Source organism: Staurois parvus, unplaced genomic scaffold, assembly GCF_062004578.1.
Source record: "Staurois parvus isolate SC_StPar_1 unplaced genomic scaffold, SC_StPar_1.0 ptg000154l, whole genome shotgun sequence".
In the NCBI taxonomy this organism is placed as follows: domain Eukaryota; kingdom Metazoa; phylum Chordata; class Amphibia; order Anura; family Ranidae; genus Staurois; species Staurois parvus.
Genome location: NW_028317950.1, coordinates 17,684,265 through 17,704,163, shown reverse-complemented (window position 1 = coordinate 17,704,163; position 19,899 = coordinate 17,684,265). Strand labels below are relative to the sequence as shown.

The following is a 19,899-nucleotide window of genomic DNA, read 5'->3' as shown; positions in this document are numbered from 1 at the left end:
AGTTCCTTAAACCCGCCATGAAGTGTCATGCCTGTACAATGAGCACCAAGAAAAAAAAGACACCTGTGGCTGTCATTTCCCTCATTACCACTAGTGGTTGGGAAGGGGGCATAAAACCATGTGGTTCTGCTGCATTTCTACTACCGCCGAACCACTCCCCCTTTAGCTGAAAAGGTAGTGGCTGGGGGTGTACTCATGCCGTGGGCTTCACGATTGCAACAAGAATTATACTACCTGAATGGGGCCACCATGCAATTGCAGGCAATGCACATGCTTGCTGCCCAGTAGACCAAGATTTGGGGGGTTGGAACAGGTGGTGAGTAGGCAATCCAAGACTTCTCAAAGTGTAAACAAGGCCTAAAAAAAAGTCCAGGACACCCTTCCCCCACCCACTCAAAATCCATATTATACTTCTATCCTTGGTAGAGTCTTCTATGTATTTGGAGGGGACCCCAAGCAAAAAGAAAAAAAAACACAGTGTGGCCTCCCCACATTCCAAACCATACCAGGCCACATGACCTCAACATTGCAGGGGCCGGATAGTGTAATTCACCATATATGATCACTGATGCCACCTGGCTTGTTTAGAATCCGAAACAAAATGGCGGACAGAAAGTCTTTATTCAGTGGCGGTGTTAATGACTTCTGGGTAAGGCGAATTGACCAAATCTGGCCATTTAGTTGCATGTTAGGCAAACTTCAAACAGCTCGGGTTTGGGTTGAACTCATGGTTGACCCGAACCTCATCCCTTCTAGTGATTTAGAAAGTACTGAAGCCTTGGAACAGAATGAAAGCCAGGCAACCGGCATTTTAGGAAGAAGTTCTAAATATATCAGTGGTTCATATAGTGAACTCGGTGTGGAGTTATTCACCCTGAGGTCATCATAGAGGACAAGGGGGCACTCTTTATGTCTGGAGGAAAAGAGATTTAATCTCCAAATATGGAAAGGTTTCTTCACAGTAAGAGCTGTGAAAATGTAGAATAGACTCCCTCAAGAGTTGGTTCTGGCCAGCTCAGTGGATTGCTTTAAAAAAGGCCTGGATTCTTTCTTGGATACACAGAATATAACTGGATACTAACATTTATATTGGATCATACTGTGCTGGGGGTTTTTTTTTGCCTTCCTCTGGATCAACTGTGGGTATAGGATTATAACTTTTTTTTTTGGTTGAACTGGATGGACTTTTGTCTTTTTTCAGACAGACTAACTATGCAACTAAGCCATCCACAAAATCTTTAGGTTCAGGGGCACGCTGGCCTAGAATGCACAGGTCCTTTATAACCCTCCTTGTAACAGTATGTACTATTTTTTTGTCCCTGACTTACACATGAGATATAAAACTATTTCACATCAGCATTATCTATCTGATAAAATTCCAGAATGTTGTCACAGTGGATCAGTTATAGAATGGGACCTTGGTCTCGTCATTCTCTGCAGAAAGAATGAGCAATGTGTGTGATCCTCAGGTCACAGTGACTCATCCATTGTAAAAGTGTCTATAAGGAAACCATGTGTTGTCCAGAGCAATCAATCCAGTTCCTGATGTCTCTGTCCCAGAGCAGGTACATAGAGAGGAGCTGACTGGCAATCACCCTGCAGCTTCCTATATGTGGGAATAGGTCTTGAACATAGAGTCTCACTCCTCCTGCTGCATTCTGCTCCCATCTGCATCTGAAAAAGGTAAATCACATAACTCCATAATAACAATGAGTAAATTACAAAAAGAACATATTCAGTCTATTGTATACTCACATTTTATCAGGTTAAAAATGCCTTAAAGCGGTAGTAAACCGCAACCCTTTTTCTTTAAAAAAAAAAAAACCCTGCAAGACAATATCATTATTTATCGCATGCTAGCACATTATGGGAAACTTATCTTAAAGTGAAGCCCCCCAGTGGCGCACTGTCACCACGGACAGGGCTTCCTTCTTCACCCGGTCTTTATTCCTGGTTTGTGGGTAATGGCAGCTAGAATGCCACGATGACATCACTGCCGTGCGTGTGCGTGGGAGTCACTTTTTACGGCACACAGCTCTGAAGGAACGACATGCCTGCATGTGTCAGTGCTCTGCAGAGGTAAATATCCCCTAAATGGTACACATTTAGGAGATATTTACAGTACCTATAGGTAAGTCTTATTATAGAAATAAATTGAATAACTCAAGCGCTAACTATAGTGAAATAAAAACAAAGAATTAAAATTAAATATTGTAGCCGCTAGTGCACACAATCCATGTCTCAGTGGGGCAAATTATACAATCATAATATGAAGTGAAAAAATGCTGCGCTACGTGAAACAATGGCACAATCCTTGTATAACCAAAAAACAAAGAAAACAATAAAAATATATTAGGAGATAAAATAGCAGAAAAAATATTAATATTGAAATAAAAATATATAAATATATATATAAAAAACAAAAACCACACACAAATTAAAAAATAAAGAATAATTTTTAAGTAGGAATCAAACAAAAGCCATTCAAAAACTCAAGTTCAATCAAAGTGTTCATTCAGTGAATCCTCCTTTGGATAATATGTGCATCTGTCATCAATTCCTGTGCAAAGACATCCTCCACCATATATCTGCTCAACTCACATTATACAATGTTACGGTGTAACTGCACTTTTGGTCCCATATGGACTCAGAAGATCAGCTTGCTTAATGAAGACTTCAAAGTAAGCTCCCTCCTGATAAGCATCTTTGTATCAGCCGTATTCCTCATTAAAAAGAACTCAACATAGTGCTTTATCCTTTTAAACTTTTATTCATCAATTAAACATAAGAAATACACTCACGTTCCGGAGGTGTATTTTGCACCAGGTATGATGAATATCCAGTGATGTACTGATTAGACACTAGATGGCAGTATCATCTCAGCAGCAGAATCCTGTATATGCTCAAATCAGACACCATCCGTAATGTAATGCAACGCAAAGCACGGGCCAACCTAATGAATGCTATTGCCTGCTGTAATGTCGTTCCAAGAGCCATTTGTAGAGTACTACAACCGCTATCCCGAGGAATGGTAACGTCATGACATCATCTGCACACTCCCTCCGACGCGTTTTGTCACTAGTCACGTGACTTTATCAAGGGGATATCGTAGCCATCTTGTGTTTAATCAGTACATCACTGGATCTTCATCATACCTGGTGCAAAATACACCTCCGGAATGGGAGTGTATTTCTTATGTTTAATTTATGAATAAAAGTTTAAAAGGATAAAGCACTATGTTGAGTTCTTTTTAATGAGTATTACGGCTGATACAAAGATGCTTATCGGGAGGGAGTTTACTTTGGAGTCTTCATTCAGCAAGCTGATCTTCTGAGTCCATATGGGACCAAAAGTGCAGTTAGACCGTATCATTGTATAATGCGAGGTCACACTGCGTGAGGTGAGCAGATATATGGTGGAGGATGTCTGCATGGGAATTGATGACAGATGCACATATTTTTCGTTATCCAAAGGAGGGTTCACTGAATGAACACTTTATTGATTAAACTTGATTTTTTGAATGACTTTTGTTTGATTCATACTTAAAAATTATTCTTATTTTTAATTTTTTTGTGTGGTTTTTGTGTTATACATATATATATTGTTTATATATATATGTATATATATATATACAGTGAAGGAAAAATTTATTTGATCCCCTGCTGATTTTGAATGTTTGCCCACTCACAAAGAAATGATCAGTCTAAAAATCGAATGATAGGTGTAACACTGAGAGACAGAATAGCAACAAATAATTCAAAAGAAATGAAATGCATGCCTAACAAATTAAGCACTGATTTGCATGTTCATGAGGGAAATAAGTATTTGATCCCCTATCATTCAGCAGAATTTCTGGCTACCAGGTGTCTTTCATACAGTTAACAAGCTGAGATTAGAAGCAGTCTCTTAAAGGGAGTGCTGCTAATTTCATTTTGTTACCTGTATAAAAGACACCTGTCCACAGGAGCAATCAAACAATCAGATTCCAAACTCTTCACCAAGGCAAAGATCAAAGAGCTGTCCAAGGATGTCAGGGACAAGATTGTAGACCTACACAAGGCTGAACTGGGCTACAATACTATCGCCAAGTAGCTTGGTGAGAAGGTGACAACAGTTGGTGCAATCATTCGCAAATGGAAGAAACACAAAACAACTGTCAATCTCCCTAGGCCTGGTGCACCATGCAAGATCTCACCTCATGGAGTGTCAATGATCATGAGAACAGTGAGGAATCATCCCAGAACTACACGTGAGGATCTTGTCAATGATCTCCAGGCAGCTGGGCCACAGTCACCAAGAAAACAATTGGTAACACACTACGCCGACAAGGATTGAAATCCTGCAGTGCCCGCAAGGTCCCTCTGCTCAAGAAAGCACATGTCCAGACCCGTCTGAAGTTTGTCACTGAACATCTGAATGATGCAGAGGAGGACTGGTTGAAAGTGTTGTGGTCAGATGAGACCAAAATCAATCTCTTTAGCATCAACTCACTGTGTTTGGAGGAGGAGGAATGCTGCCTATGACCCCAAGAACACCATCCCAACTGTCAAACATGGTGGTGGAAACATTCTACTTTGTGGGTGTTTTTCTGCTAAGGGGACAGGACAACTGCACCGCATCAAAGGGGCGATGGACGGGGCAATGTACCATCAAATCTTGGGTGAGAACCTTCTTCCCTCAGCCTGGGCATTGAAAATGGGTCATGGATGGGTGTTCCAGCATGACAATGACCCAAAACACATGGCCAAGGCAAAAAAGGAGTGGCTCAAGAAGAAGCACATAAAGGTCCTGAAGTGGCCTAGCCAGTCTCCAGACCTTAATTCAACTGAAAATCTGTGGAGGGAGCTGAAAGTTCGAGTTGCCAAACGTCAGCCACCACACCTAAATGATTTGGAGAGGAACTTCCAAGAGGAGTGGGTCACAATCCCTTCTGAGATGTGTGCAAACCTGGTGGCCAACTACAGGAAACGTCTGACCTCTGTGATTGCCAACAAGGGATTTGCCACCAAGTACTAAGTCATGTTTTTGTGAAGGGGACAAATACTTATTTCCCGTCTGCTCACAGTGCTCTCTACAATGTACACCAAGATGCACATGAGTTCCATAGGACTACATGGTCACACGTTTTCTTCCGCTTTTTTTTTACCGCAAAAGCAGAATAAAAACAGATCAGTATGAGAGCAGCCTAACACATGCTTCTATTACCAGCACCACCTTCATGCGATAAAGAAAAGCTGAAAAACACCCCAGTTCTAGTCCCCCTGAGAACATCTGAAGAGGTAGTCCACTCTTACAGCCTTAACAGTCATCAGCTGATATGGCCAATCCAAAGGCTCCGTTCACACCAATGCGTTTTTTAGTGCTTCTTGCAGAAACGCACTACAGTCCATTTAACATGATTTCCTATGGAACATATTCACATCTCTGCTTTTATGAGCTGCTGAGTTGTTGGAAAGGGTCAGGGACTTTCCTGCAGCATTTTTGCTACAATAGAGTTCAATGGAGAAGCTGCTGAAATGCATGGTAGTGCGTTTTTGCCACGTTTTGCATTTTTATTCTGCCCAGCAACAAAAAAAATTTCAGTTGAACAAAAAAAAAAAGCTGCACAAAATGAGAAATGCGGTAAAATGCGTCAAATATGCATCAAAAACGCATAATGAACTGCGAAAAGCACTGAAAAACAGACAAAGACAAAACTGCATAGGTGTGAACAGGGTGTAAAAGACTGATTACTTCTACAGGAAAGATTTCACTTTTTGTTAGTGTATGCCCAGGTATTACCCAACAAACCTCCCCCTCCCCCTACTGTATATTCCAACTGGGTTTTTTTTTACATAACCTTTGTTCCAGTAACAAGAACGTTTTTTCACTCTCCAAGACACCACCAGGCTTGTAAAATTTTACAAGGGCAGCTGCTTGGATCTCAGGTTACAATGAGGTGGGCATGCTCCCCAGATCTACATCTCCCAAGAGCCCTTTTCCTTGTGTGGGCAAACTCTAGGGGGGGTCAAAGAAGATGCCTTGTTTGACTGAGAAAGAAATCTATGGATTGTGCAGTTATGCAGGAAGGGCTGGCGATGCTGCTTGGGATATCATTGGGGCAAAGACAGTCAGCCCAAACAGGCAGTTAGGAGTTACACACATTTCTGTCAGATCAATAGATATTTTATGTACTTGGAGCATAATTACAAGAATAAAACATGCAGGATGCTTTCTCAGTGAAGTTCTTATTTAATCTCCAGTCCGGATCAAATGACACCTCCGGAATGTGATACTAAGGGGACAATATATCTTTCCTGGTCTTCTCTCAGAACAGTGATATTTAAAAGGGTCTCTTCCTTGTGCTTTGTGCTGCTACATCGTCCCTCCCTGCTTGTGTTACAGACCTTCCCCTTTTAATGACAATAAAACTAAATGGGGATTAAAAGCAATAACACTGCCATTTAGAAATATTCATCCAATGCTTTAGAAAACTGAAAAAAGAATGAAACTCAATAGTCAGCCAATTCACAGAGAACTGATCTGGTTTAGAGAAGGATTTGTGATGGCACCTGTCTCCCCCTACTGTCCAGCTGGAGTTCTGCAATCTACTGCCAAATACAGACTGAGCTCTGCACAGAAGTATCCTTATCCAGGGGCGGACTGACCATTCGAGCACTCGGGCACTACCCGAGGGCCCAGGGTCAGTAGGGGGCCCCATGAAATGCCCCTGGTACCTTTTTATATGCTTTTTTTGGGTGTGCTTTGAGTGTAGGCAAGGACACAGGGGCCACATGATCCCCTATTGTCCAGGGGCCCCATGAGTTGTCAGTCCACCCCTGCCCTTATCCACGCTTCATCATAAGAGAAAAGAGTATAATTGCTGCTCTTCAGATATTTCTATATTCCTGTGCAATGTGGCAGCAGCATCTGAAAGTATTCTGTTCTCTTTGTTTTGTTTCCTTTGTGTGTAATCCCTGCCAGTCCCATTACATTCCTATTAAAAGCTGACCACACTAGGCATGAGTGCATGCTCAGTTTTCTGTGCTAGGAACTCAGCCTGCACTCCTCCAATGATAAGGCATCTGCTGACCCCCCACCCTGCACAGCCATTCACTGGGACATTCAGTGTTCTGTTGTTTCTCCTCCCTCAGCTTTCTGAGCTCCTTATGCAGCTGAGAACAGATGGTATGTGATCATCTATAAAAAAGAGGGGAGAGGCATTTCTAATGTTTTTTATGTCAGTACATAAATGTTTTGCCTTTCATTTCTATTTAAAACTAAATGTGCTGTTTTACAAGGTGAGGGTTTAGTATATTTTAAAGTGTTACTAAACCCAGGACCCTGCATTCTCTATATCTGGTCTCCCACAGTACACAGAACATGGAAATGCAATTATTTAGTAAATATAAACTGCCAAATACCTTTTCTCATCAGCAGTATATGACAGTCTTGTGACTTCTATCAGTGTCCAGCTGGGCTTTGGTTAAAGCTTGTAGGAGGTGTTTCCATTCTGCTCTGACTGTCCTATGAGGCTGCATAACCCCTGATCCTTTGTCTGGACAGTGCTGATTGGCCCTGTGCTGATCACATGCACTGTCTCAAAGAAGAAAAAACTCCCTAGTAATACACACCAAACAGAGCATGTGCAGAGTGACTCCTATGGCTCTGTACTATCAGCAGATGGATTGGGGACAGTGGAGGATCAGAGAAGACAGGATCAAACAGTCTTTTTACACAGTGCAGAGGATTAACCCCTAAGATTACACAGTGAGTATAACAAACATGCTTTACTGCAGATACAGACTGATTTTACTGTTGTGGGTTTAGTAACACTTTAAGAAGCTCCTCCTACCAGGCCCTTTTAGGTGACAAGTTCTCTTTAAAACTTAACCTTATACAGAGCTCCTGCCACAAAATACCCTGTGTTAACTCTGCCGGGAGCATACACTGTGGTGATGGTGTCACCCCCTCATTCATGTTACGGCTAATCCCCCGGGGGGGGGGGAGATTAAAGAGACCCTGTCACTTGGCCCTGAATAGGCAGAGTGACAAGCAGTCTTTAAAAGAAACTTGTGATGAGATTAACACAAAATATGCCATTGCTGATCTCTCCTTTCTGAAATTTCTGTGCTGAATGGTTTGCACACCTGATGTGGCTGGCTTTTGTTTTTATGGAAAATGTGGAGCACCCCAAACTTCCAGGTGGACCGGAACACAGGTATGCATGCCAAAGGCTGACTCAGCCAACCAAGCTCCACAAATAACTAATATTCCACTTTGGTGTGAATCAAGATGAGGTGTCATGACAGAAACATGTAGGCTGCCAATTTTTGAAAATGCTATCTGCCTGGCTAACACTAATGATTTGCATCAGTATTTTCTGAGATGCAACAAGTTGACATTAGGAATCCTGCTTTTCATTGCTTTATGTCTGATAATTTAGATACTTCCGTGCTATAATATATAAATGACACAAATAAATTGATACAAATAAGCAGCCACCACAGTATTGCAGGCAACACATAAATATACAAAACACAAAGGTGCGGCGCTTTGGATGATCACAACAAAATAAAAGCACTTTTTGACCCATACTCAATTGAGGGGTCATTATGGTCTGGTAAGAAGCATTTTTTGGGGAGTTGGTGATGATAGATTCTCCCAACCTATTGGACCTTTTTATTGGGAAATTTATATGACATTATTACTATTCCAGTAAAGAGGCCTCTAACTCTATCTATACCAGACACCTTTGGACTTTAATTTTATATATTTTCTTTTATTTTGTTGTGATCATCCGAAGCACCGCACCTTTGTGTTTTATATTGCTTCATATCTGTTTAAAGTGTGCAATTCAAGAGTTATAGAGCCAGACAACGAGCATATCCAGAAAGCAGCCAACAATGGCGGTCTTCACATTGTTCTAATACCAGGTGTACTTACCACAATGTAGGGCAATGACCACTGCTTTTTTCCACTGAGAAGTTGATTTATGTGGCAAGTATAGGAGCAGATAGGACTTAATATATACAGGTGCAACTCCATAAATTAGAATATCATCAAAAATTTTATTTATTTCAGTAGTTCAACTCAAAAAGTGAAACTCATATATTCTATAGATTCTTTATACCAGAGTGATATATTTTAAGCATTTCTTTCTTTTAATTTTGATGATTATAGCTTACAGCTAGTGAAAACCCAAAATTCAGTATCTCAAAAAATACTGAACAGTGGTCCAAAAGACAGTCATTGACATGCTCCACAAGGAGGCTGTCACAAAAGGTCATTGCTGAAGAAGCTGGCTGTTCACAGAGTGCTATATCCAAGCATATTAATGGGAAGTTGAGTGAAAGGAAAAAGTGTGGTAGGAAAAGGTGCACAAGCAACAAGATAACTGCAGTGGAGAGGATTGTGAAGCAAAGGCCATTCAAGGATTTGAGGGAGATTTACAAGGAGTGGACTACGGCTGGTGTCAATGCTTCAAGAACCAACACACACAGACATATCCAGGACATGGTCTACAATCGTCACATTCCTTTTGTCAAGCCACTCCTGAACCAGAAACGTCAGAAGCATCTTACCTGGGCTAAGGAGAAAAAGGACTGGACTGATGCTCAGTGGTCCAAAGTCCTCTTTTTGGATGAAAGTAAATGTTGCATTTCATTCAGAAATCATGGTCCCAGAGTCTGGAGGAAGAGTGGAGAGGCACAGAATCCAAGTTGCATGAGGTCCAGTGTGAAGTTTCCATAGTCAGTGATGATTTGGGGAGCCATGTCATCTGCTGGTGTTGGTCCACTGTGCTTTATTACGTCCAAAGACAGTGCAGCCCTCTACCAGGAAATTCTAGAGAACCTCATGTTTCCCTCTGCTAACCAGCTTTATGGAAATGCTGATTTCATTTTCCAGCATGGCTTGGCACCTGTCCACTTTTAAAAGTACCAATACCTGGTTTAATGATCATGGGATCACTGTACTTGATTGGCCAGCAAACTCGCTTGACCTAAACACCATAGAGAATCTGTGGGGTATCATCAAGAGGAAGATGTGAGACACCAGACTCAACAATGCAGAAGAGCTACAGGCTGATCACCTCCATGCCACGCATGGTTCAGTAATTCGTGCAAAAGGAGCCCGACCAAGTATTGAGTGCATACTATACATGTACATGGACATACTTTTCAGTTAGCCAACATTTCTGTATTAATTTTCTGAGTTACTGAACTTTAGGTTTTCACTAGCTGTAAGCCATAATCATCGATATTATAAGAAAGAAAGACTTGAAATATATCACTCTGTGTGTAATGAATTTATATATGAGTTTCACTTTTTGAATAGAATTACTGAAATAAATGAACTTTTTGATGATATTCTAATTTATTGAGATGCACCTGTAACTAAAGCTGAATGGAGTGGAGGGATTAGAATGCTTGTCAGTTTTTATTGCTATCTGTGTCCCCGGGAGATTCACTCACTCTATTTGTTCTGTTTACTGTTATCACTGAGTGCGAAAGTGAAGGAAAATCCCACATTTTTGCTTGTCACCAGAAAGGGAACAGAGAGGAAATCTTCCAATAAAGAGACTAGCTTTGGTGACCCTGGGGACAGCCAGGAATTCCTTAATCGCTTAAGCACTGCCCTATAGCAGATATACTGCTACAGGGCGGCACCTGTGCACAGGATCAGGTATATATGCGTCATTCTGCATTTCCGGGTAGGGGGTGCACACGATCCGTGCGCGCACCCCACCTGCGCCGCCATTCGTAGCCGCGGATGTCAAGCTTGGTAATTATCCACCGGCGCCTGGTGATTACCGAGCATCTCCGATGAGGAGGAAGATTGTTTTGTTTGCAAACAGTCTTCCTCCCTGTCAGCTCGAACACACGACTCGGGATGGCTGTGCACAGTACAGCCATCCCGATCAGTGTGCTTACAGTAAAGAACACAACCGCCCCTCCCCCTAGTAAAACACTCCCAGCACACAGTTAACCCTTTGATCGTCCCTCACATTAACTCCTTTCTGCCCAGTGTCATTGCTTTTTTTTTAGCACCGATCACTGTATTGGTGTCACTGGGGTGTCAGTGACACCAAGTTAGTTCCTCTCCAGTGTCAGAATCTCCGCCGTAGTCCCGCTAAAAGTCGCTGATCGCCGTCATTACTAGTAGAAAAAAAAATCCCATCATCCATACCACTGAAAGAAAGCTCAATTTGTGGGGAAAAAAAGGACGTAATTTTCATTTGGGTGCAGCGTTGCATGACCACGCAATTGTCAGCTAAAGTAACGCAGTGCTGTAACGCACAAAATGGCCTGGTCATGAAGGGGGGTAAATCCTCAGGAGGGCAAGTGGTTAAGCCAGGTTCACATAGCAATGAAGCACTGCTGGAGCACTTTACCACTCTGGCAGCTGTCCATTCCTGGCTGTGGTAGAGGGAGGTGTGGTGCAGGATTCAGTTCATTGCATGGACAGCGCTATAAAATTCACATGGCTCCTTTTTTTTTAAAAAAAAACCAAAACTTTATCTGAAGTGTACAAAACATACACTTCATTCATGGCAATGTATGGCAGCTGGATGGCTGCTATACAGTGCCATGCGATTCAGCACGGTGCCCTGCGATAAAATGCAGCATGTCTACAGCACAGCTCTAGGCTGCATTGCAGTGTGAATGGGATACATAGGAAGCAATCTTTTCGCACACAGTTGATATACACATATTTAAATGCCAAACGATTTATATTTCTGTCCATCACTGCGAGACTGAAGATCCGATTTTTCACTATTGCAGTAAAGCATCAAAGCTTGGTCACCTCCCTGCCCCCAGCCTGTGACCCGGACAGTGAAGGAGCAGCAAGACAATCTCTGCTCTCTCCTAGTACACCTACTGTCCAAAGTAATACAGAAAGCTGAAATCAAATCAAGTTCAGAGATTTATACTGTTTACATTGTTAATTGTAAAATACATGGAATGTTTCCAATAAATAATTAATATTGATTTTGAAGATTTGGTTTTTTTAGTGTCTGCCTGGAATTCAGATTTGAAGTACATGTTACACTTGTTGGGATGCCCACCCACCCATCCCAAAACATATACTCAGCTGTCTCTGGCCTGTCAAGATCTTGCAGTGTGGCCCCCTCTGTATTATATACTGCCTATTCTAAAGATTCCCTCCTTTGCACCACAATCTCCATTCAGTCCTATAGGGAACTTTTATTCACATTTAATACATTTTAAGTGAACAACAGAAAAAAAACATATTCATGGTGATCCTATGGTTAAAGTTTTAATAAATAAACATACAGGAAAAGATACTTGAGAGGGGAAACATTATAATACAACCGTGTTTTGCTCATTTAGTTGACCCTACAAGCTCGGATCATGAGCAGCTGGAGAAGTATGAAGATGGGAGACATGATGAGTCCAAACCACAGTTCCTTGGCCTGTTCCACCAGCTTCTGGCATAGCAGCATTTCAAAGACGAACTTGAGGCTGAGAATGGTGAGGATCCAGAAGAGGCGCAGCACAGCCTGGCGCTTCTCTCCTTCTTGGAACAGCCGCACGGTGACAATGGCGGTGAAGTAGGTGCTCAGTCCATCGGCGGCGAAAAAAGGAATAAAGACATTCCACCACCCTAGGCTGGGGACGAGCCCATCTACTTTGATGGCCAGCAGGACGGTGAATATCAGCAAGGCCAAGATGTGGATGAAGATCTCAAACTGGGCGAACCCCAGCCATTGGACCAGCTCCCGCAAAGAGAACAGCATGGCGCTGGATCAGGAAAATGGCCACTCTGACTTCAGCATTGGAATACAGTACCAGTCTGATTCAGTTCAGTGGTGAGCCTAAGTAGATAAAAACTTAGTGTGAGCATCTTGGCTAATATAACATACAAATACAAAGTGGTGCAACTTTGGAGAGGCATTCCCAATGTTTTGAGGTCAAACACATATATGCTCACTATTTTCCTTGCCAAAGGAATGCTTTCTGCTAGCTGATAAGAGGTAATATGATTGTGTAATGAGCAGGTAGGTAGTGGTGACAAAGCAAGCTGAAAAGACAAACCATAACAGTAGAGTGTCACCTACCTGTGTGTAATATCTGAATCACAAAATGGGTTGGACAGAGTTTTAAATCTTTTGTTTCAACCCTGTATTAAAAAATAACTCCAGGTATGGATATTTTATACATAGTTACATTGGTCCAGCTTGGCCCATTGTAACTACTGTATGTATGTACATGACATGACTACTACTGTATGTACATGACTGAAGCCTTGGGAAGCTGGAAATTACTGAAGTAGACATTGCTACTCCAGTGATCTCCACTTGCTTCTGGGTCCCGCACTCTGCAGCAGAACTTACTGAACACAAGAGGTCAACTGCTTGTCATGGGCACCATTCAAAGAATGCTTTGTATTTTCTCAATGAATGCAAAGTATTCTCTGATTAGATGAGGTGGAGAGTGTGATGTCACTGCCCTGCTTCTCCACCTCGTCCAATCAAAGAATGCTTTGCAATCAGTCAGAAAATGCAGAGCATTCCCTGAATGGTGCCCTTTCCAAGTGGTTGGTATCCTGTGCTCAGTAAGCAGAAGGCCAACTCTTTGGCACGGGACCAGAAAACAAGTGGTGATCAATGGAGTAGCAGTATCTACTTCAGTGATTTCAATGGGGATCAGCCAGGTATAGCATATGCATAGTTATAGTGGTCCAAGCTGGACTTATGTAACTATGTATAAAATATCCATACTTTGAATTCTTCTTTAAGCCTGGAATTCTGCATAAATAAAGAATCCCCACTTTTGACCAAAAGCAACAACCTGACATTGATTACTGATTTATTTTTATTGATCTCCAAACCTTCTCTCATCAGTGTAACAGAAAAAAATTAAAACTTGATGGTAGTTTTAATTCTTGCCTTCCCTGACCCAAAGTTGCAGTTCGGCTTTAAAGGCTAAGTCCACCTTTTGTAGAAAAAAATCAGCTTGCAAAGCATTGCGATCGTAGGTGTAATGTCAGGCTCCTGCAGACTCTTCCTCTCTGTCTGTTCCTCTGTACAGTTCAGTTAGAGAGCTGGAGGAAGTATCAATGGGCTATGAATATGGTGATCACAGCACTTGTAGTCCAGTGACAACTACAAGTCTGTCTACTCTGCTAGGCACCGTGTTACAAATAACATCCTAAATAAGGGTGTAACGGTCCTAAATTTAGAGTTACCTTTAAGTATTAAATTTATTGTTGGTTTTATGGTCGAACTTTGTTGAATCAATGGGTTTTTTTTAATTATAATGTTCATGGTTTATTTTATGTAAAAGTCAATTCACAAAGATTAAAGGTTTTTTTACCTTCATGCATTCTATGCAGTTAGAGAAAAAAATATTTAGTATGCAGCTTCCCCCGCAGTCCCCCCTAATACTTACCCGAGCCCAATCACGATCCAGCAATGTGCATGAGAGTGGCTGCTCTCCTGGGTCTCTGCCTTATTACTGGCTGAGAGACAGCAGCAGAAGACATTGTTTCCTGCAGCTCTCACTCACAGCCAGCAAGGTGGGAGCAGGGGCAGAGCCAAGCCCCGTTCTGTGTGTTTTATGGACACACATTGGGGCTCGGGAGCGAGCACACGAGTGTCCTCAGAGAAAGCGTTTTGTTATGGGGGCACTCATAGAAGAGGAGGAGCCAAGAATGCTGACTCGAGAAGAGGAGGATCGGGGCTGCTCTTTGCAATACCACTGCACAGAGCAGGAAAGTATGACATGCTTGTAATTTTTTTTTAATTCTACTTTTAATATCACTTTTATGCTCACATTATGATCAGCAGGGATAAAGGAGAAGTTTCTGGAGACATCTACCAAGGAAAGCAGAAATCGGAGCTGTTTACGGTGTAAATAACACAGATTCCTGAGACATCACTAAAAACTATTTCCTGCAAACAAATGTCAAAAGTACATTTGTGGTTTTTAGGTTGGTGATCTGTACATTTTTTTTAAAATAGGAAAGTCATCATGAACTACAGCTGGGCATACACTTGTAGATTTTTGTGCAAAAATGATCAATTTAAAGTGGAGCTCCGCCCAAAAGGGGAAGTTCCGCTTTAAGACACTCCCCATTAAGGATTGGCACCTTTGGGGAGCAGGTACCTGAATTTGACAGATACCTACTCCCACTTCTGGTGTGATCGCCCAAGACGAACAGAAGCGGAAGGTGTCCTCCCTCCTCCCAATAGTCTTCTGGGACCTGTCAAGGGACTGTTCACTAGGTGTAGTGCAACTCGCGCATGCGCAGTGGGCACCCAGCTGTGAAGCTGCAAGCTGTCACAGCGGGGTGCCCACACTGAAGATGCCGGCTCCCGGGAGAGAAGACAGCTGTGGTGAGGACACCGCTGGAACGAGGGACAGGTAAGTGGCTGTATTTTAAAAGTCAGCAGATACAGATTTTGTAGCTGCTGACTTTTATTTTTAATCCAACTGGAACTCCGCTTTAAGTACATCTGATTGATTTTAGAACAGTTAGGAAAGTTATACTGACAATCAGATTTGGGGAGCAGTACAGCGCACACCCATTGATGTCAATCACAATGCAGTGGTTGCAGGAATACAGACGCTGCTCCCAATCTGACATCCATCTGGGGGGGAAGGGGTGTCCCTGACCATGGGCAGTGTCTGTTTGGGACCCGCACCCCCACAAGGGTTGCCACCTCATCCCTTTAAACCCAAACACATTAATTACATAGATTCTGAGGCTGATATAGTGCAGATAAGGCACTAGGTGAGTTTATTTACCACCGTAATCAGCTACAGAACCTGTGTAATTACCGTATTTTTCGCTCCATAAGACGCACTTTTTTCAGTGCGTCTTATGGAGCGAATATAAAGCGGCCGGTCCGGTATTTCTGCCGTCACCGTGTCAGAATATCGGGCCGGCCACTCAGCTCTTCTCTCCTGCAGGGCCTTACCTGTTCTTCGCTCCAGCGCTGTACAGTCTTCCCGCGCTGGCTTCTGTGATACCTGGGTGCCCACTGCACACGACAGGTCCCAGAAGGCGCCGGGCCATTCACAAAGTGCAGCGCTTCTCGCGCATGCGCAGTGGGCACCCGGCTGTCACAGAAGCTGGCGCGGGAAGAAGAGGGAAGGATAACTCCCCGAAAGTGGGAGCGGGTACCTGTCAAATTCAGGTACCCGCTCCCCCTCCCTCCCCAAAAGTCCGCAGTCTCTGGTCATCTGTACTATGTCCCTGGTATTTTCCCTGTACTGTGTCCGCAGTCTCTGGTCATTCCCTGTGCTGTGTCCGCAGTCTCTGGTCATTCCCTGTACTGTGTCCGCAGTCTCCGGTCATCTCCTGTACTGTGTCCGCAGTCTCCGGTCATCCCCTGTGCTGTGTCCGCAGTCTCCGGTCATCCCCTGTGCTGTGTCCGCAGTCTCCGGTCATCCCCTGTGCTGTGTCCGCAGTCTCCGGTCATCCCCTGTGCTGTGTCCGCAGTCTCCGGTCATCCCCTGTGCTGTGTCCGCAGTCTCCGGTCATCCCCTGTGCTGTGTCCGCAGTCTCCGGTCATCCCCTGTGCTGTGTCCGCAGTCTCCGGTCATCCCCTGTGCTGTGTCCGCAGTCTCCGGTCATCCCCTGTGCTGTGTCCGCAGTCTCCGGTCATCCCCTGTGCTGTGTCCGCAGTCTCCGGTCATCCCCTGTGCTGTGTCCGCAGTCTCCGGTCATCCCCTGTGCTGTGTCCGCAGTCTCCGGTCATCCCCTGTGCTGTGTCCGCAGTCTCCGGTCATCCCCTGTGCTGTGTCCGCAGTCTCCGGTCATCCCCTGTGCTGTGTCCGCAGTCTCCGGTCATCTCCTGTGCTGTGTCCGCAGTCTCCGGTCATCTCCTGTGCTGTGTCCGCAGTCTCCGGTCATCTCCTGTACTGTGTCCGCAGTCTCCGGTCATCCCCTGTGCTGTGTCCGCAGTCTCCGGTCATCTCCTGTACTGTGTCCGCAGTCTCCGGTCATCCCCTGTACTGTGTCCGCAGTCTCTGGTCATCTGTACTATGTCAGCAGTCTCTGGTCATCTCCTGTACTGTGTCCGCAGTCTCTGGTCATCTGTACTATGTCCGCAGTCTCTGGTCATCTCCTGTACTGTGTCCGCAGTCTCTGGTCATCTGTACTATGTCAGCAGTCTCTGGTCATCTCCTGTACTGTGTCCGCAGTCTCTGGTCATCTCCTGTACTGTGTCCGCAGTCTCTGGTCATCTCCTGTACTGTGTCCGCAGTCTCTGGTCATCTCCTGTACTGTGTCCGCAGTCTCTGGTCATCTCCTGTACTATGTCCGCAGTCTCTGGTCATCCCTGTACTGTGTCCGCAGTCTCTGGTCATCTCCTGTACTATGTCTGCAGTCCATTGGTTCAGAATATTTTTTTTTCTTGTTTCTCGCCTCTAAAACCTAGATGCGTCTTATGGTCAGGTGCATCTTACGGAGCAAAAAATACAGTAATATGTGTTCAGTTTTAAAGGGATGAGGAGACAACCCGCACATGGCTGTCAGGTTGGGAGCAGAGACCGTGTCCATGCAGCTGCTGCATCCCAATTGACATGAATGGGACGGCCTGACTGGAATGAGCCATGTGTCCTGTGCAGACAAGCCTGGCCCTCAGCTGGGTGGTCGCTCTACTACGCCCTCTGTGATCGAGGCCTAACACTGCAGGTGGCTTTCATTTGTTCCAAAACTGAATGTTAAAGGCAAGCACCATTTTGAAGGCCATTGACCAGCCATCCAGTGTGCAGAGAATCTTCATTCAGACCAATAGCAGCTGTAAGAAGGAGCTCGGGAGTAATGAGCTTCCATTCCACAAATGGCCCTGGATGGAGGGGGGGGGGTAGGTGTTGGGGGGCCTGTACACCAGTCAGAGGAGCTCTGGAAAGATCCTCAACACTAACATACTGTGTCCCCCCAATACAGGGGGGGCTCCAACCAATACAGAGAGCCCCCAACAACTGTTCTATGGAGGAGAACACAGGGCTCTCCGGGTACGGGGCTCCACATACACCGCAACGTTCATTCTCACCGACATCCAGAGCCGCCCCGCTCCTCTCACTTCCGCCATCACTGGCCCCACACGTCATCTCAGTGCGCCAGGGTCAGTGACTGTGCAGGGGGAGGAGGAGGGACCAGTGTCACCCTGTGTGTCCTGAGTGTGTGCCGGCATGGAGGGCTCAGGGGGACAGGTGAGGGCGGACAATGGGGAGATAGAACAGAGGGAGACACTGGAGGGAAAGGGTTAATGAACGGGGCAGTGAGGAGAGATGAAGGGTGGGGGAGCAGCTGAGGGATGATAAATAGGGTACAAGGGGAATAGTGAGGGGGTCATGGAGAAGATTGGACAGGGAAGGAGGGGAGGGGAGGACAAGGAGAGAAGATAGGAGCAGTGTTGACAACCTGCGGCAGTTCTTACTATGAAAACATGGAACATACTGAAAAACATGGAGCATACTATTAAAATGATTAAAACATGGAACATACTATTAAAACATACTGACAGAGCACAATTTTTTACTGGCAACCTGAAAAATGACGTTGAAAACTAAGACCATCCATATTTCCATAGTATAAACACAGTCTGGAAACACTGACCCATAGCAAGTCATTTAACTGGTTTACATTTACTAAGGTCAATGCAGCATGAGAAACGATCAGATATTTACAGACATAAAAAATCACTTCTACAAACTGTCTGTAAATTTCCTGACGGTTGGCAAATCTGCATGGGGGGGGGGGGGGGGTACACAGAAAGAATTGGGAGTAGGGGTGGCAAGGACAAAATGGGGCAGAAGAAGGGGGAAGAGGAGAAAATGGGACTAGTGGAGGGGGAAGAGAAGAGAGTGGGACTGGAAGAGGAGAGAGTGGGACTGGTGGAGGGGGAAGAGGAGAGAGTGGGACTGGAAGAGGAGAGAATGGGACGGGTGGAAGGGAAAGAGGAGAGAATGGGACGGGTGGAAGGGGAAGAGGAGAGAATGGGACGGGTGGAAGGGGAAGAGGAGAGAATGGGACTGGTGGAGGAGGAAGAGGAGAGAATGGGACTGGTGGAGAGGGAAGAGGAGAGAATGGGACGGGTGGAAGGCGAAGAGGAGAGAATGGGACTGGTGGAGGGGGAAGAGGAGAGAATGGGACTGGTGGAGAGGGAAGAGAAGAAAATGGGACAGGTGGGGAGGGAAAAGGAGAGAGTGGGACTTGTGGAGGGGGAAGAGGAGAGAATGGAACTGGTGGAGGGGGAAGAGGAGAGAATGGGACTGGTGGAGAGGGAAGAGGAGAAAATGGGACAGGTGGAGAGGGAAGAGGAGAGAGTGGGACTGGTGGAGGGGGAAGAGGAGAGAATGGGACTGGTGGAGAGGGAAGAGGAGAGAGTGGGACTTGTGGAGGGGGAAGAGGAGAGAATGGGACTGGTGGAGAGGGAAGAGGAGAGAATGGGACGGGTGGCGAGGGAAGAGGAGAGAATGGGACTTATGGAGGGGGAAGAGGAGAGAATGGGACTTGTGGAGAGGGAAGAGGAGAGAATGGGACGGGTGGAGAGGGAAGAGGAGAGAGTGGGACTGGGGGAGGAGGAAGAGGAGAGAATGGGACTGGGGGAGAGGAGAGAATGAGATGGGTGGCGGGGGAAGAGGAGAGAATGGGACTGTGGAGGGGGAAGAGGAGAGAATGGGACTGTGGAGGGGGAAGAGGAGAGAATGGGAATGGTGGAGAGGGAAGAGGAGAGAATGGAACGGGGGGAGGGGGAAGAGGAGAGAATGGGACTGGTGAGGAGGAAGAGGAGAGAATGGGACTGGTGGAGAGGGAAGAGGAGAGAATGGGACGGGTGGAAGGCGAAGAGGAGAGAATGGGACTGGTGGAGGGGGAAGAGGAGAGAATGGGACTGGTGGAGAGGGAAGAGGAGAAAATGGGACAGGTGGAGAGGGAAAA

At 45.0% G+C, this 19,899-nt stretch overlaps 2 protein-coding genes across 3 annotated transcripts in view; one reads left to right on the top strand and one right to left on the bottom strand.

Annotated features, from left to right (window-relative positions):
• Positions 1-12,245: 12,245 nt before the first annotated feature.
• Positions 12,246-18,105, bottom strand: TMEM203 (transmembrane protein 203). Of its 2 annotated transcripts, none has more exons than XM_089675131.1 (2): positions 18,011-18,105; positions 12,246-12,820 (listed from the first exon to the last, which is right to left on the bottom strand). In XM_089675131.1, the coding sequence occupies exon 2, from the start codon at positions 12,740-12,742 to the stop codon at positions 12,332-12,334; it is 411 nt and encodes a 136-aa protein (XP_089531257.1). In that variant the 5' UTR covers positions 12,743-12,820; positions 18,011-18,105; the 3' UTR covers positions 12,246-12,331. The 2 variants fall into 2 exon arrangements, with proteins under 2 accessions (XP_089531257.1, XP_089531258.1); XM_089675132.1 differs by having other exon boundaries at positions 17,993-18,055.
• Positions 18,088-19,899, top strand: part of NDOR1 (NADPH dependent diflavin oxidoreductase 1) — a 32,735-nt gene continuing 30,923 nt past the window's right edge. Inside the window, exon 1 of the mRNA XM_089675130.1 lies at positions 18,088-18,170. Coding sequence (XP_089531256.1) covers positions 18,150-18,170 — 21 coding nt within the window. The 5' untranslated portion in view covers positions 18,088-18,149. The remainder of the gene's footprint in view (positions 18,171-19,899) is intronic.

Excerpts from the sequence above, each read along its gene's own strand:
- TMEM203 (XM_089675131.1), bottom strand. The coding sequence starts at position 12,742 with ATGCTGTTCTCTTTGCGGGAGCTGGTCCAATGGCTGGGGTTCGCCCAG.